Source organism: Chinchilla lanigera, unplaced genomic scaffold, assembly GCF_000276665.1.
Source record: "Chinchilla lanigera isolate Chin_1 unplaced genomic scaffold, ChiLan1.0 scaffold00200, whole genome shotgun sequence".
In the NCBI taxonomy this organism is placed as follows: domain Eukaryota; kingdom Metazoa; phylum Chordata; class Mammalia; order Rodentia; family Chinchillidae; genus Chinchilla; species Chinchilla lanigera.
The window spans coordinates 489,208-507,375 of NW_004955601.1; the positions used below are offsets into that span (position 1 = coordinate 489,208).

The 18,168-nt window shown below is 38.1% G+C and overlaps 1 protein-coding gene across 1 annotated transcript in view; it reads left to right on the top strand.

Annotated features, from left to right (window-relative positions):
- Positions 1 to 18,168, top strand: part of Otc (ornithine carbamoyltransferase) — a 61,653-nt gene that overhangs the window by 7,684 nt on the left and 35,801 nt on the right. The window contains exons 2-4 of the mRNA XM_005414823.2: positions 5,318 to 5,456; positions 7,192 to 7,273; positions 15,532 to 15,619. Of these exons, the coding sequence (XP_005414880.1) occupies positions 5,318 to 5,456; positions 7,192 to 7,273; positions 15,532 to 15,619 (309 nt within the window). The remainder of the gene's footprint in view (positions 1 to 5,317; positions 5,457 to 7,191; positions 7,274 to 15,531; positions 15,620 to 18,168) is intronic.

Here is an 18,168-nt window from a genome sequence, read left to right on the forward strand (position 1 = left end):
GCATTTCAAATAGTCAAATTCAAAATCAGGGAATACAGTAGTGGTTGCCAAGTGCTAGGGATTGGGAGATATGAGAAATTGTTCAGTGGATATAAAGTTTCATTTCAGATGAATAAGCTCCAGAGAACTGCTATATGAATAATACCTATGGCTAACAATATGCTACTGTGCATTTCAGAATTTGCTAGAAGAATAGATGTCATGTTAAGTGTCCTTACCGCAAAACCATGAAAACCACAAAGGCCCTCAAGGGGATTTGGTGGGGAGGGCTTATGTGCTAATATTTATTGGATGTGAAATCTCAGTGCAACAAAGGTAAAGGCAACATTATCAGTAGCTGCTATCAGGAGTCTAGAGTCATAGAGTTTCTTCTCATCACTTAAGCCAAAGAGTAGAATTTGAAATAGAGTTTCCATTCTATATAAACTTGAAAATCAAAGGTCTTGACAAAAAGAAAAGATTCAAGCAGGATGTTTGTCTGCTTTTTCTACCTTTACCCTCAAATCTCCTGGCAGTGGAGAGCTAAAAACAGGTGTATCTCACATTGCAACAGCAGAATATTAAACCTAACTCTAAACACAAGCTTAACTCCACCTCCAACCTAGATGTTTCTTGAAGTAAGGACAAATAGGAGGAATTCAAAGGAATTGAATAAGAGGAATATTCAATATGAATATGAGGAATATTAAATTTGAATTCCAAATATGGGGAATTCAAAGAGACATTATACATCCTTCAATCTGTCTTTTTTTTCCCACTGGGATGAGGGTAGGGGTGGTGGTAGCGGTAATAACAGGGGGAAGTTGGAGCTTTTGAAGAAGGGAAAGATACTGTTGGTCCTGCTTTTTCCTATTTCCTTTCATGGAAATGGAGAGAAAAGTTTACTTCCTTGAATCATTTTCATTTCCAGTTCTGTTTCTCTGAGATACAACAAACACAACATGGTTCTAAGATCTATGGTAGTCTTCTTATCAAAACCTGTACTCCTGTGAGTATTCAGAAGGGAGGGTACGTAACAAAACCCAGTCAAGGTTAAGGGGTGGAGGAGGATATTAAATCCCAAAGTACAGCAGTTTGGAGACTCAGCTCTTACAGGTTCCAAAAATAACCAGAATTATGAGTTTGACCTCGCTGTAAGCAAAAAACTAAGGCCTCAAATTAGCTCAGGAGTCGTTTTTCCCATTGTTAATGCATGTGACTTTAACAGATGTTGAGATGTTTCCCAAATTCCTTGAACATTGAAAGTGGGTTTTTCCAGCAAAGTATTTCCCCTTTTTAAAGTAATACTGCAGGAAGGTTGAAGGCATAGAATAATAATGTATTCCTGCAAAATCGGGAGTCAAAAGAGCTTATCTTTCGCAGTTACACGTTTCTTGGATCTTATTCCAAAAGAAAAAATATTTTCAAAACTGCCCTCAATGTGCATGCCTACCATGCCTTCATTCTGGATAAGACATGCATAACCTGTTTTACAGATTCCCAAAAGAAGGTTTTACTTCACCCTGAAAATGTCTGAATATCAGTCAAAGTGTTTACTTCTCAATAGTGTCAGGACTTATATTTTCCAAGTGTTCTTAAAATTATCACTAGTTAATGTTATCAGAGCCAAATTCATACCCAAAACTCTCAGGTAAATTCAAATTTCTTACCTAAATATCATGGCTCCAAAATTATCAAATGAATAACTATGATTGAGATACTGCAGGCAGTTTAAGTGGCTTTTACTAGGGTTTTGGAAAGAATAAGATAAAGATGTGTTCTACAATTCTCTTTAGCCAGCAAAATGTTTTTGGACACTTATAAACTTACTTTGTAAATAGCTTGTTCTCCTTAATCAATTTTATTTATATTTTGTTATATAAAATCTATAGTAGCATACATATTATAAATAAGTAAACATATATTATGTTCGTACAGTCAAAAACTTTTCAATGTTAGGGGTATGTAATTTAAAAATTGAAGACAAATGCTTTAAAGAAATTCTCATTTGGAGGGTCTATGATTCACATACTTTTAAAAGTTACAGGCAATGGTACATCTTTGAAATAAGAGTGTTGATGAAAATTTTCTTTCACATATGATCTGAAAATATAAATATGCACATATAATTGAGCACATTATTAATGTCTTAAATCATACCATCAACTACCTAGCCAACAAACCTGCAAACTCTCAATCTTTATGGAAGTTCTTTTCCTTACTAAGCATACTCTCTGAAAAGGCCTTAGTTTCACAGTTTCTACTGAAGATAATCTGTTCACCCATTGAACAGTAAATGTATCAATTAATTCTGCCAGAAAGTTAGACATTTAGTAAAATATTGATTTATGCAAGTTATTTTATCACCTTGCATAAAAACAACAAATTGAATGAATTCATGATTTTCCTATCTATGATTTGTTAATCTTGCAAAGAACAACCACATACATAAATCTAAATGCATGATTTACTCCTCATCCCAAATAAAGTAAGGTCTCTTCCTAACCTAGAATTCAGACACCATCATTTTGTGACAGATATCATACTCTTAGTAAAATTAGTCTTTAACAATGTAGTGAACCACAATTTGCCCTCGGTTATTCATTATTTCCAGTTCATATATGCAGTGCCACTAGTGTGGTAGATGATGCTTGTTATTGTTGAGTACAGATAATGGTGGAAATAATAAAATATATGCTGCAAATCTTATAGATTGATTCCTCCAATAAAAAATTAGTGCCAACTCAATCAATGTAACAGAATGTTAAAATTGGTCTCTTTATATCTTAGCACCTGCTCAGGCCCAATGAAAACTGACTCTTTCCTTACTCCAAAGTGAGAGACTAGCCCCTAAGAACAGACTTGCAGGGGCTGGGGATTTAGCTCAGCGGCAAGGTGCCTGCCTGGCAAGTGCAAGATCATGAGTTCGATTCCTGGTACCAGAAGAAAAACAAAAACAAACAAACAAACAAAAAAAGAGACTTGCAAAGGACATAGACAAGAATCAGTTTTACAACACATTAGTCACCACCTGTAGCTTGTAAAACAGGTTGCAGAAACTAAGAGGGGCTGGAGATTAGAAGAGGTGTTTTGAAAATCGGATTGCAGAAATCTCTATGGCATACATTATTCACAATAGTCAAGATATAGAACAACCCTAAGTGTTCCACAGCTGAATGAGTTTAAAAAAACTATTAGAATATGTGCATATTGAAATACTATTCCACTACAAAAAGAAAACCAGGAACAACATGAGTGAACCTAGAAGATATTATGTTAAGTGAAGTAAACCGGGCACAAGAAAGACAAATACCACGTGATCTTACTTACATGTTGTATCTAAAGAAGATGAACTCAGAAATTGAGAGCAGATTGGTAGTTATGGGGGCTAGAGGTTGAAATCGTGAATAGGGAAAGGGAAGGTCTTGTTCAATAGGTACAAAGTTACCATTCGATTCAAAGAATAAGTTCTGGTGAATAACACAGTGGCTTTAGTTAATGATAAGATATTACATGTATCAAAATAGCTAAAGGAGGATTTTAAATGCTCTCACCACAAAATGATAAATATGTGAGGTAATTAAATACTAATTAACCTAATGTGATTATTTCAAATGTGTATGTAGGAATATAACATTGTACCCCATAACTAGAAAAATAAAACTTTTCAGAAAGTAGAAAAGTTAAAATGAAAAAGAAAGAAACACAGATAAGTAAAGAAGCTTTTTGGAGAATATTACACTGTGCATGACATGCCCCTCATGAAGTGGGTATTCTTTCCTCACTTCAAGCTTAATGAGTATGGCCCCAGTGGGACCAGTATCTTCAGTAGGAGAACTTAGGCACACTGTAGACTGCTACCAGGGCTATACCTGAGAAAATTAAAGTGAAAGGTACTGGCTAGATAGATCCTCTGCCAGCAGAAGAAAAGAGGAGTCTAAGTCAGGATGGACATGATTCTTTAGATTCTTCACAGGGCAAAGAATTTGGAGGACTTCTCATGAGGTAACATGGGCCAAGAAAGAGACCTGCGGTATGATATTGTTTCAGGTCATGACCAAGAGATCTCCTGGGAAAACAGAGAGAGCTCAGCAAACAAAATGACTGAAATATCCCATTAAGGCGAGAGGAAATGTGATTGAACACATCAAGAACTCCTGTGAGAAATATCTGGTGATTATGGAGTTCCCCAAAGGACCTCCGAAAGCAACCAACCAGACAATCAGCCTTAAACAACCACACCAATGCTAGATTGCTAGAACAGAATGGGACTTTCCATTGCCTCTCAACTTCTCACCTTCCTTTGGCCTCAGGAACTACAGGGAAGGAAACAAGAAACAGTTCATGGCCCTGAGAGGGAGCACTCATAGAGGAGGCCATTTTGGATCAAGCATAAACTAGAAGAGAAAAGGTGTCAACTGGCAGTAAATTTCTTGTTTTTAAAAAATATTACTAGTATTATATTATTATTACACATTACTTTACTGAGACTCTTTAGTTTGGGGTAGTAAAATAAGCAGAAGACTTTTTTTTTGAAAAGTTACTAGAAAAGCTATAGTGCCCATTATATTTTCATCCAGTGCCAAAAAGTAAAAAGAAAACAAAAACAAAAACAAAAGTGTCCAAGAGCAGTTTTAAAATAAAGTAAGGGAGAAAACTGAAGAGATTTTTCTATCATACATTACAAATTATGCTTATATATGCTAATGATTTCAATAGTAATAGATATAATTTTACAAATGCATATATACATATATGCCAGACACTGCCTGTTTTTGTACTAAATTGTTTCATCCTTATAACACCCTTACTAAGATTTATTACACTCATTTTTTTGGTGAGAAAGATTGGTGCAGGGAGAAATTAAGTAACTTGCCTGCAATTCCATGACTAGTAAGTGGAAAAGCTACTCATGTGGAACATTTCAAATGAATGAGTATTAAATTTTTTCTACAAATTTGTTTCTTTCACATCCAAAATACTGGATATCTAAAATGTAAACCACAGCCGTATCAGTTTGTTTTTTTTTGTTTTTGTTTTTGTCTTTTTGAGACAGGGTCTCACCATATGGTTCAGGCTGGCCTTGAGCTCACTTTGTAGCCCAGGCTGGCCTCAAACTTGCAAAGATCCTCCTGCCTCAGCCTCCCGAGTGCTGGGATTACAGGCGTGCACCACCACGCCTGGCTCCATCAGTTTAAATGCATTAACATTTTGCAGAGACACATAAGTCTATGTGTGATTTACTATGTTTCATTTCTAGAACAATGGACTGTCATAGAACATGGGTTTTTTCCTTAAATATATATTTCTCCTCTTTTTCTTTTTCTCTTTATTGTAGGCATGGACGACCACTACTAAATGAAGTACAGCTGAAGGGTCGTGACTTCCTGACTCTAAAGAACTTTACAGGGGAAGAAATTAAGTACATCCTATGGTTATCAGCAGATCTGAAATTTAGGATAAAACAGAAAGGAGAAGTATGTAAATTTTTCCTTAGCTTCCATTACTACCAATCAGCCTTTTCAAAGGCAACTTGCCCAAAGAAGAAGGAACAGAAAATACATTAAAATTCCTAAAGAGTAGCTAAGTAATGAAACCTCACAGTCAAGGTAAATGTTTATCACTGAGTGTACAGGCATAAAAAGAGCACAAAAATCAGTTATTCTATGACAAATCATTACACTTCTTTCATATGGAATGCTGAAATTCAATGTCAATTGCATCAGAACTTAAGGAATCATTCAGCTGGAAAGATCTTATTTTATACCTCCCTTCTTTTCTCTATAAATTTTCTATTAAGCTAAAAATAAGGATAATATTTCTCTAGTAACAAATTCCATTTCTGGATACATAGCAGCTATATAATCATTGGGACAATATTTAAAAATTCGCAATGATATGATGGCATTTACAAAAGCATTTTGATTGGCAAAAAACATGTTTATTAGCAAAAAATGGTAAGAGAGTAGGGGAGGAATGGAATATGGTGCTTAGCTGTAAGAATTATTCTGCATTTTGAGCAATTTGTTTGAAACATGCTTAATTAATGCAGTAGCTTCATTTAGACAGATAAATTCTGAAAGCATTTTTTGTATGCCAAGCTCATTCAAAAGATTTTTGGAGTTGGTTTCAGGTTGAGAAAGTTCTACATGACCTTAACTTTCTCATCTAGTTGGTTAGCCTTCCAACCTCCAAAGAGCAACCTGAAGACAAGAGTGACCCCAAGTCCTTCGTGTTGATGTTCTCACAGAACACCTGGAATCATGAGGAAAGTTCTCTCTAGGTCCCAGGCTTTTGTTCTTCACCCTCTGTGTATGAGGAAAGTTAGCTGGCAGGAAGATATTTGTTCCAAAACTCATCCTATCAGGAAGGCCATCAACAGAAAGGAAGGAAGAAGAGACACACCCCACACACAAATGCTCCAGATTGTTTTCCAATAACTTCCAGAAACAAAGACTTAGTACTCTCATGAAGAAGCAGAATGAGTATGTAGCTGAAAATCTGAGGCTTTATCATAGACCAAGAAGGAGTCTTATGTTCCATGATGTGACAGAGTAGCATGTTCTTAGCTGAGAAAACACCTTTAAACAAAACATCTTGGAAGTTATCAGAAATAGAATTGGCATCTCAATGGAGCTAAGTAAGATAATAGTTTCAGTACAAAATATTATTATACTTTGGAACAGGTACCCAAATTGAACCTAGAATAGCTGATACTACTTTGTAAATATGTCAACAAGCTGTGAGTGTTACTGTTTCTTTCCCCCATATCTATTGGATATGAAAAAAAAACACTTTAAATTCACTTTTATAGAGTATATTTAGAGAGTCAGCACTTGGGATGCTGAGGCAGGAGGATCACTGCCATTTTGAAGCCATCCAGGGCTACATAGTGAATTCAAGGCCAGACTGCACTACATCGTGAAACTCTGTCTCAAAAAAAAAAAAAAAAAAACCAAACAAAGCAAAACAAAACAAAGAGAATATTTTGAAATTCTTAGTAAAAACTAAGTTTTGAAACATAATCCTTGGGCTGGGGATGTAGTTCAGCAGCACTACACCCTCCTATCAAGTGTGAGGTTGTGAGTTCGATTCCCAGTACCAGAAAAATATTGAAAATATAAAAATAAAATAAAACATAATCCTTGATATTGAATATAAAATATATTTTGCATTTTAATTGTATTTTTGTATTTCTGTCATGATTTTCAGTATTTGCCTTTACTACAAGGAAAATCCTTAGGCATGATTTTTGAGAAAAGAAGCACCCGAACAAGATTGTCCACAGAGACAGGTGAGTCCACTGAAACGCTCACTAGTGCTGAAGTTGCGGGGAGCAGAAAGATTAGCTTTGTCTGCAGGAGTCCATGGAAGACTCGAGGGGAAGCCCCACATAACTGTTCATATTCAGGGCAAAATGTAGGTGGACCCCAAATCTCAGGCCTCAAACTCTTGTAAGAAATGTGTCTATTTTTACATCATGTGGAGGTCTTTTTCCTGTGTGCCCAAGTCCTGCTAGACGGTGGAAGCTTCTGCCACACCAGGCAATCCTCAGCTGTCTCAGGATTTATTTTGTCAACTTCAGGTCTCTTGCTTACAGGCAAAATCCTGGAGGGTATGTCAGTGTTAACCTATTTAGGGGTATGAGAATTTGGTCCTTGTATGGTGAGCATCATCATCAAATATCTGTTCTAGAGTCAGTTGGGACTTTCTGTGCTTTCACTGGATCTTGTCTATCTCCAATTTACGGCAGGGTTTTTTTCCACTCTAATCCCCATGCTTGAGCTGTCTCTTGGCTTTGTTCCCTCAGCCTCTAAATAGTTCACCAAACCACAGTGGGCACGATACTGCAAGGCCATCTCTACTGTTCCTTCCTCATGCTGGGAGCCAGGGAGCTCTAGAAGAGTTGCTCGCAATTAAGCTCTGTTTTAAAAGCAAGAAACACATACGCTATTCTCAGTACAGAGGTTCCTTGAACTCTGAGGCTTCTCTCATGCTCTGCACACTTTGGAAATTGGTCTGGGAAACACACAAGGCTCAGTGTCAAAGGTCCATCAATTTCTATCTCTGTTGCTTCTTTTTCATTCCCCTTGACCCCCTTCCAGTTCCCAGTATTGGAGAACAGGTTACAAGGCAAGAGAATAAATGGCTCTGACCAGCCATATATTTTTGCAAATCTATTGTTTGTGCCTAGAATCCCATACTTTATTTTTTGGACACATAGAACCCAGGCATGGAAGCTATGGAGGCTTGTAATGGTCATGTTTTGTTCTAGTGAAATTGTTTCTACAAATGACCATAAGCATTTTGTTAAATGATGATTTTCTCTAAAGAAGGATTCTAGGACCTGCACGAAATTACACGCTATAGCAACAAATACATGAGGAAGGAATGTTTGGCCCTTACAACTTATGGTTGACAGGGTATTTGTCACTGCCCACAATAAGCACCTGTGGTCTAGTTGCACAGGGGATGCTGCCAAACTCAACAGAAGCAGAATCAGTCAAAATGTGTAGCTGCCTTAAATGCTTATAGAAATGGTAAACTTCAGACAAAATCATGGCTGTGCATTTCTATTGTGTATTTGTGACTCTTAATAGTTGTCCTTCAGTATACTTTTTCAATAGGCACACACTCTTTCTTTGGTGTTTAGAATTAAAATAAAAGGTAACTAATTGTCTATTGCTGCCCCGAGTTGTGCCAGCCCCCGGTGATCCTCACAGAATACACCTTGAGGATTCCGTCTCAAGCCTGAGGTCCAGAGATCAGCACTAGAAATTTACCTCAGGGAGCAGAATAAAATTCTCCCCCCAATTTAAATAATATCACTTTGTGTAACATGTTTGTTAAAGTGGAAAACATCTGTAGACAAGTGTACAAGTCACTAACTGCATACATAGTCCAACAAATTCTTACACTGAACACATTAGTGCAACACCCAGATAGAGAAATAAAATGTTAGTAGCACCCAGAAGTGTCCTTATACCATGTATTTCCTTCTACTAGCTAATCACTCCATTCAAGGGTAACTATTACAGTGGCTTCTAACACCACAGATTAATTTTGCCTATTTTCAAACTTTATACAAATGGAATCATTCAACATGTACTCCTGTGTTTCTGGCATCCGTTTTTCTGACCCTTATGTTTGGGAGATGTGTCCATAAGGATACATCTTATGGATGTAGTTGTACATCATTCATTACTCATACATTTTTTGCATATTCTTCCCTGAAAAACTAGGAGATTGTCTACTATGTGTCTACTGGTGATTATATTCTTTTATTGCAAATTAATCAAACCAATAGATGGATACATTCATTAATATCAGTAAATACAAAAGTTGATAGGGAAATGCACAGGGCATTCTAAGAGATGGTTCTTTTCATTATTTACAACTGGTATTTCACTTTCGAGGTGAACTAGAAGTTGGTACTTTCACAGCGGTTTCAAATTCATCATCTTTACAAAGATGCCAAGACAAAACTTGTGATACTATTCTGAAGCCATGAAAGCCAAGCACAAAGAAGTAAATGACTGCCTTAGTTCTATCAGAAAGATCCCCCAGATCCTTTGTATTTCCAGTGAATCCATTCTATTTTTACCGTTTCTTTTAGATCCTGCAGGGTTTGTGAGGAAAAGAAAGAGCAAAATAAGATTTACTTTTATTTTCCCAGAGATTGAGAAATTAACAGAAGACCAAAAAAAAAAAAAAAACTCAAAAAGGGCCAGGGATATAGCTCAGCATCACGGTGCCTGCCTGTCAGGTGCATGGTCCTGAGTTGAATTCCCGGTACAAAACAAACAAACAAACAAAAAAAACACTGAAAGAAAGTTAACAGAAGAAACTCATTGTTCAAAAATATCTGGCATGAACAAGTGAAACAGACAAAAGCACACTTCTCTGGATGAATGGTGGAAAGAGAGTGGACACCCATGTTTCTGTCCTCCACTCCTCAGCAGTGGCAGCTCTTGGGGGTTTTTCAGAACACCTGACACCCGCTGAATCCCTCATCACCACTGAAAAACGAGTAAATGATTGGCTTCTGCTTTTTGACTTGGATCTGAGGATATTTTTCATCAGTGACCACAAATTGCAATTCCTTCTCAGAGACAACATCCCTTCTTTTATTTTTCTCATGAGCTGATGAAGGCTTTGACGCCCACCTATAAACATTTTTTGTGACCCATCTTCCCACTCCCACTAATAAGTCCAGGTTCACAGTGAATCTTCTTTATAGCACAAGGAGAAAAATATAAAGCACCAGACTAATTCTTAGTTGTTACAGCAAAATAACTTCTAGTTAAAGGAAGAGTATGACCTGGATCAGACAGACCAGGAGGTCTTACACTTCGTTTTCAATCTTCCTCCATAGCTCCCACCCTCAGCGGTACTCACTCCTGTGCTAGCTACCTGGTAGGTGCACAACAAATATTTTCTTGATGAATATGCAGGACTTTTATGCAGGACTTGTTCAGATGACTTTGCCTGTTCATAAGCAAATTAAGTGCTCAAGACTGATTATTGATTATAATCATCACTAATCTAGTAGCTCACTTCGCAGATAGTAGAAATTTCTACTCTTCCTACTAACAAAATGAGGAAGAATTTATGAGGGCATAAAATAGGCCCTCATTCCCAAATGAAAGTCCTTCTTTCGTTCAGTGAGTATTTCTTGACCATTTACTCTTCACCTGTCTAAGTGCCTGAGCGACACATCAGTAAACAAACCCAGAAATGCTTGCTTCCATGGGGCTTTCCTTCTAGTGGGCATGCATAAAACAAATACCAGACACAATAAACAAGTGGGTAATGTAGAACATTAGCAGGTGATATGTGATCTCAGCAAGGAGAAGAATGTGCCTAGAACTGAAGGAGAGACATACACTGTCGCTGAATCTTTGATGTTCGCTCTGAGTGAAACGGGAAATCATGGGAGAGGTTTTTTTTTATTTTTTTATTTTTGGTTTTTCTCCGGTACCGGGAACTGAACTCATGACCTTGCGCTTGCCAGGCAGGCGCTTTGCTGCTGAGCTAAATCCCCAGCCCCCATGGGAAAGTTTTAAACAAAGATGGCTCTGACTGCTCTATTGAGAATAGACACTATGAGGAAGAGAGTGTAGAAATGAGGCACATGCAGTGAAACCTGTGAAGAGGGAGCTATATGAAGAGAGGCTCCAAGCAAGGTAGGAGGGGCATTTTCTAGATACGTTTTAAAGGGAGAGCCAGTAATATGACTTCAGTATTTGACCAAAGAGACCTATCAAGGATGACTTCAATATTTCTGCCGGCCCAACTGTGAAGACTGGTGGTAGAACAGGTTGTAAAGGGAAGATTCAGCGTTCAGTTTTGGACGTACTGAATTTGAGAGGTCTATTAGACATACACACACAGGTGTTGAAAAGCAGTTGGATGTGAACCTAGAGTTTGGGGACAGGTCTGGCTCACAGATATTTATGAGTCACCAAATGGTATATAAGGTCACAAGACTGGATCTAATGGTAAAGTGAGTGAGTTTGGATGGTGATAGTAGGGCAGAAACTGGTCCTGGAGGCACCAACTTTTAGAGGTCAAGGGAAATAAGAGGAAGCAGAAATGGATACTGAGAAAGAATTATCACAGCACATATGAAAGCACAAAGGCAGGTTTGCATGGATCCTATGTGAAGAAGATAGGATATTAAAGAGAAAGTGCTGGTCAACTTTATTTAATCCGACTAGGTCAAAAAACAGAGGACCGAGACATGATAACTAGATTTTGTTTGTTTGTTTGTTTTTCTGGTACGGGGAACCAAACTCACAACCTTGCTCTTGCCAGGCAGGCGCTGTGCCGCTGAGCTAAATTCCCAGCGTCGATCACTAGATTTAACAATGCAAACCTTGGGGAGAGGGGTTTGGATGCGTTGTGGGTGGGAAGAAGCAAAGCCTTACACGACTAGGTTTGAAGGAAATGGGAAGAGATGTACTAAAGAGAGAAAGAAAAAACAAGCAGTTCTGCTGCAATGGGGAGCAAAGAATGAAAGGAATAGTTGACAGGGATGCAGGGTCAATAAAAAGTTTTGTGCTTGATTTTTATTGAGTGGAAAAATGAATACAGCCCATTGAAGATATGGGTGAAGAAAGAGAAAGGAAAGAGTGGTTACAGAATTGCTGAGCATGATACAGGGGGTGGCTTCTAGTGCACGAGTGGGACATGGAAAGTTCGCCTATGCCTAGCAAGAAGGAAAGCAAAGTATGCGGATGCAGATGTTGGCCAGTGGCAAAATGTGGTAAGAGACTCTGGAAACTCACTGATTGCTGGTCCTTCTTCATGAAGGTGACGAGAAACAGCTAAGTGCTGGCTCTACTTCAAAACAGATCAAGCAGCCAATCACTTTCTCACTACTTCAGCTGCTACCACGCTAGTTCAAGCTATCAGCACTCATCCACATTTTTACAAGTCTCTCACCGGGTTTCCCTGTTTCTCTCCCAGTGAATCTGTCCTGTTAAGACATAATCCTGAATGTATCGCCCCTCTGCTCCAACCTCTGATGGCTTCTCATCTTCCTCAGACAAGTCAGAGCTGTTACCTTGCCCTCGCCTTCCATTTGCAGCCTCACCTTCTGCAACTGTCCTCCTCACACCACTTTCTAGTTGTGGTGCTTCCACACCAACTTTCTAGTTGTCCCTGAAGCCCACCAATTCTGACCCTTTCGCAGGACCTTTACACATGCTTTTACCACTGTCTTGTATGTTTTCTGGGGCTCACTCAGCCGTCTTCCTCAGATCTTCACTCAGATGTCCCACAGTCTGTCTGGCTTCCTTGACCACACTACTTAGAATGACCACATCCATATCTTACATTTTCTATCCCTTCCTCCTTGCTCTATTTTTTCTTATAGAACTCATCAGCATCTAACACACAATTTATTTAGTTTACTCATTCAGTTTACTATCCACCTTTCACCACTAGTATATAAATTCCATGTAAGCAGGGACTTGAGTCTTATTTACAAGGCTTTCCTCAGTGCCTAAAATAGGACAAGATATATATTTTTAGAAAATGATGAATACAGTTCCTGACCACACTGTGAGACCGGGACTTGTGGTCACTCCATCCATCTAAAGTGCTGTTGACAGTGAGAGCACCACACATGCACCAAGAGAGTACAAGAAGTTTATTACTCACATAATGTAGCTCTCTATGTAGAGTTCAGTGGGGTCCCAAGCTGGTCCAAAAATAGCTTCAGAGAGCAGGAAAACGATCCTGGGTTGGTGTTTTGTTGTGCTCAGGGGGAAGCTAGGGTGAAGCTTTTGTGCACAAGTAGGGGTTTGTAGGGTTTGCCCAAAGAAAGGAATGCCCATACTTTCTTAACTTGCCCAGAGGTAGGACAGAGAGGGAAGGTGGAGAGGTGAACACGAAAGCTTCAACTGTCAAACATCAAAAATAGAGTCAGGCTTTATTACAGGACCGATGGTAAGTAGGGCCATTTGGGTGCTTTGCATTCTCTAATTCTACCTGAAACCCAGAACATCAGATCAGCAAGAGATCTTAGGATTCTGGGTAAATTGCTTTGTTTTCCAGATGAAGCCTGAGGTTCAGTTCTACTCTGCCCTCCTATTTCTGTAGATCACAGTGTGAGTTGCCCTGAGGGCTTAAAAAACAACCTTGCCCAATTTTCTTTGACTGTCAGAACCCCAGGATATAAAATTCTTATAATACCTTCTGCAGTGCAGCAGAAGTCCGGGTGAGGGGATTCAGTGGAAGAATGCTAATCAATGGCCAGCTCACAATCGCGCCCTATGAATGGTCATCGCAAGGGTCAGAGCGTGATGCTCTTTGGCTAAAATCCATTTGGTCTGGGAATATTTAAGGGATCACTCTTAAGTATAAAATAAATGTAGTTACTTAATTTTCATACATCACTAGAAATTAGGACTATTGTGATTTTTATGTTTACTTTTTATTATGAAATTTTTCAAATGAGTAGAAAAGTAGAAAGGTTGCCATAAGGAGCACAGCAAGGCCCCTTATATCAAATTACAGTCATTAATATATATTACATGCTTTCTTTAATTTGTTGATTTACTTTGTTCCTGCATTGTTTTAAAGGAAATTAAAATTATGATGATATTTTGAAATATATCAATTTGCATCTTTTAAAACAAATAGAGGATACAATGTCATTATTGTGTCCTCCAAAAATAATGATTTATTAATGTCATTTACCATGCATCTATATTCACATTACATTATTCACATCGTGTTAAGGCATCAGTAGAGGGTTTCATGAGACCATGACTCAGTTTCCCACTGGTGGCTCTAAAACTCTTCACTCTCCAGTGCACTACACAATTAATGGTTTCCCCCTTCTTCACCAGAAACATGCGACTAACAAATTGTGACTACTGTATATTTCCCAAAAGATGAATTAGAAACATCACAATACGGAGGGAAAATAGAAAATAAAAAATTATACAAAATGCAAATTGTGCAAAATACCTCACACAATTCTTGTTCTTAGGATAATTTGACTTGATTTAGTATTGGAAAGTCTGTGGATTGATCCTATCTCAAATGAGATAGTAAAGTTTAGACAGAAAGTCACTATCTCCCCCAATTTTGCCCCAGAGCATGTGACAGAATGGCCCTGCTTGTACCCACAGAGTTTAACTGTGGCTTCTAGCATTTTCCTCTGTGTATCCTCTTCAGTCCAGTGGAATGTGCTATAAAGGTGGAGTGAGACTCGTGCGCTTCTGCAGGTATCTGGAATGCTCTCCCAGTGCAAGGATGGTCGCAAAGCAGTGGAAGTGATATGTGGGTGGTGCTCAGCTTTGTTTTCATGAAAAAGGAAGTCAGCAGTAGAAAGTAGCAGAGTGCCTTTAGCTTTTAGTGACTTGAAACCACTATTTCAATGCTTACTCTATTTTCATGCTTATTAAAAATTGTTTCAATTTATATACAGTAAAATCAATAGATCTTATGTGTGCATTTCCATCAATGCTGACAAGTGCAGATGTAACCCACAGACTCTCTGAAGATATAAAATATTCCCAGTAACCCAGAAAATTCCCCAATCTCCCTTCTCAATCACCCTCTATTTTAATTTCTGCCACTTTTGGTTGAGTTTTCCTAGACTAGAACTTGGTATAAATGTCTAGCTTTTTTCATTCAATATAACATTTATGATAGTTTGTTCCCTTCTGTTACTAATGCTGCATTGCAATCCATAAGATTCCATAGAACTATAGCTTTTTTTTACCATTGTCTGGATGGACATCTTTCTATATTTGAAAGAATTAAAACTAAGCATAACCTCCAAAAGGAAACAATGTCCCATTATTGCCAGGTCCTGAGCAAGAGGGTGGAAAAATGGGCAGGCTTTCAAAAGCAAGCGAAGTCCATATGCATAAAATTTCATCCACTTTCAATTCTTCACTTTGTTTTGCCTGCAAGTTCCCTATTAGAGAGCTTGTAACTGTTCAGTTGAGACTGTGCCAATTACCCATAATTTTGTTTTACACATTAGATTTTTTTTCAAAATACTTATGTTTCCTTTTCCTTTTATCGTAGGCTTTGCACTTCTGGGAGGACACCCTTGCTTTCTTACCACTCAAGATATTCATTTGGGTGTGAATGAAAGTCTCACGGACACAGCACGGTTTGTAAATCTTTTCTTCCCTCCAAGGTTTACTTCAGAATCTGATGGATAACTTTCAAAAAGAAAGCAGTCTTTAAGTAACAATTTTCCCTCTCAGAGTCCTATGTGCGATTCCCCATTCTCCATCTTTATCAGATGTTTGGAATGCCTCTCTCTTATCCTCCAGCTACTTCTCATGGATTAAGGTCCTTTTATTCTTATCAAATTTTTATGAGCAACTGAGAAGAAAATTTCAAACTTAGTATGACTCCAAAATTATCAAGCATGACTTACATTTAGTAGTTCAGAAAATGGATGTCGAAGAAAATGGACATGCTCAATGATTTATAGCTAGTTCATATTGGCGTAAGCAATAATATGAATAATTAGTGTTTACTGAACATTTATTACATATCAGGTATTGTTCTAACTCAATCATTAGAACAACTTAAACAGAGTGACATGAAGAGGAGAAACAACCTAATTAGCAATATACTAGCTGCTATAACACAAAATCTCAAATATCGACATCTTAATATAGTGCAGATATGCCTGACTGGTAAGAGAGAAGGACAGATTATTTTAGTTCTGTGGCCATTCAGGAACTTTGGCTGAGAGTGGCTCTGCCATCTTCAACGTGTGGCCTCCAGTGTTACCATGGATGTCAACAACCAGCCAGAACCATGGAGAAGGTATACTTGCTTTAAAGTCACCTTAGCAGGGAGGTGGCACAATCATTCCTATTCATATTCCATTGGCAAATACTAGTAGCTCAGCCTCATCAAGCAAAAAGGAGAGATGGCAAAAGGATCTTTCCTACTTTACGGTGAAAGATGGAAAAGAGGCCTTCTGACTCTATGCAATGCTCTGTCCACTACCAGCATCTGGTTAAGAATCTAGGGCAAATGTCTTTATTAAATGTTGTTTTTTCTCTCAGAAAAAAAGACAATTTTGTAAAATTATGTGTATAAGTAACTCCTTTCAAGTTCTATCTGCTTTTTACAGAGACTACTCTCGTATATACTAAAGAATTTACCTTATTTGACATGTTAAAGTGAATTCAAATAAGTCACATTTAAACCTCTAAGTTGTGTTATCTTAGATGTAAGAATGACAGTGTTAAGAAGTGGTCTGATTATCTTCTGGGTACTATGGGCAGAAAAAGTAAATGAACACTAATGAGTTTTTGCTTGAAATATGCTGTCACTGACTGGGGTTATATTCACATGATACCTGCTTTTACATAAATGAAGCATACTTTATTCAAAAGCAAATATCAGAAGCAGGTTGAGTGAGGAAGCCAAAAAATTTCAGTGGAGCTCCTTCGTAGTGGATCAGGTGAACTATGTGGACTAAATCATATGTGAACTAGTGGTTGGAAACACATCCAGTTGAAGGAACAACCGAGCATCCAAGGAAGAGTTAAGCAACGCAGACTGGCAGCCAGAGTGAGGTCAGTAGAATGCAGTAGAAATCAGTAGAGTGGACAGGATCCCCAGAGCAAGAGAAACACAGCCAGGCATAGACTGAAAGCTGAGAATGAGCATAAGCATGCTCTTTTCTAAACCTGCTCTCCATGAAGTTCTCACTGCAAGTCTGTAAAAGAACTCTACATAAATTCTGATAGAAACAATCTACTCATAAGCTCTAACATAATTGTGGCTTTCTGAGTCCGTATATACAATTAGTTTCATTGCTATTTCAGTATATACCATTAGATTGGATCCGTGTAATTCCTTATGACAATTTTGTTTTATCCAAAAGGCTGAATGAAAATAATAGTTACTCCCTAAGAATGTCTCCTATAGATGACTCATGTTATTATTTCTAAATTTAAAATCTTTGTCAAGACCTTACAAAGTAAATATTATTGACCCAGGTTTATAGATGAGGAAACCATGGTTCAGAGAAATAATGAAGTTCAGAAGTTAAGTCAGGATTTAAATCATGCTCTCTTTTTTGCTTTTTCTATTCAGTTTATAAGGAAGAGAGTGAGAAGCATTAGCTTGTATGTCTGTAGGTTCCCAAACCACGCTGAGGCTTGATGATTCACTAGGAGGCTTCAACAAGGTCAACTAGGGCTCAACAAAGTCACACTCATGGCGAGGGCTTATCCCAGCGAAAGGATACCAAGCACAACTAGCAAGGGGGAAAGACACATGTGGTAAAGTCTAGGGGATTTGAGCTCAGCCTGGGCAACACAGCAGTTTAGTAAGAATCTGCCTCAAAATTTAAAAAATGAAAAAAAGTATGGTGGTGGTAGTTAGGAACATAACTGAAGGTGAAAGCCTGGCTCAATTAATCAGTACAAAAGAGTAGTCCTGGGGAAACCAGATTCAAACTTCCAAAACTCTTCCCCTGGTGGGATCACATAGAACACACTCGATTCTTTTAGTAATCAGTTATGACAGCACAGGTGAAATGTTGCCAGCAAAGGAAGGTCATAGGACACTCAGCACCTAGGATTTATATTGGGCCTGGGATGCTAACACCCTCTGGTGTACCCAAATTTCAGATCCCCAAAAGGAAATCAGGTATTTACCTTAAGTCAGACAGTTCTTTAAAAAATT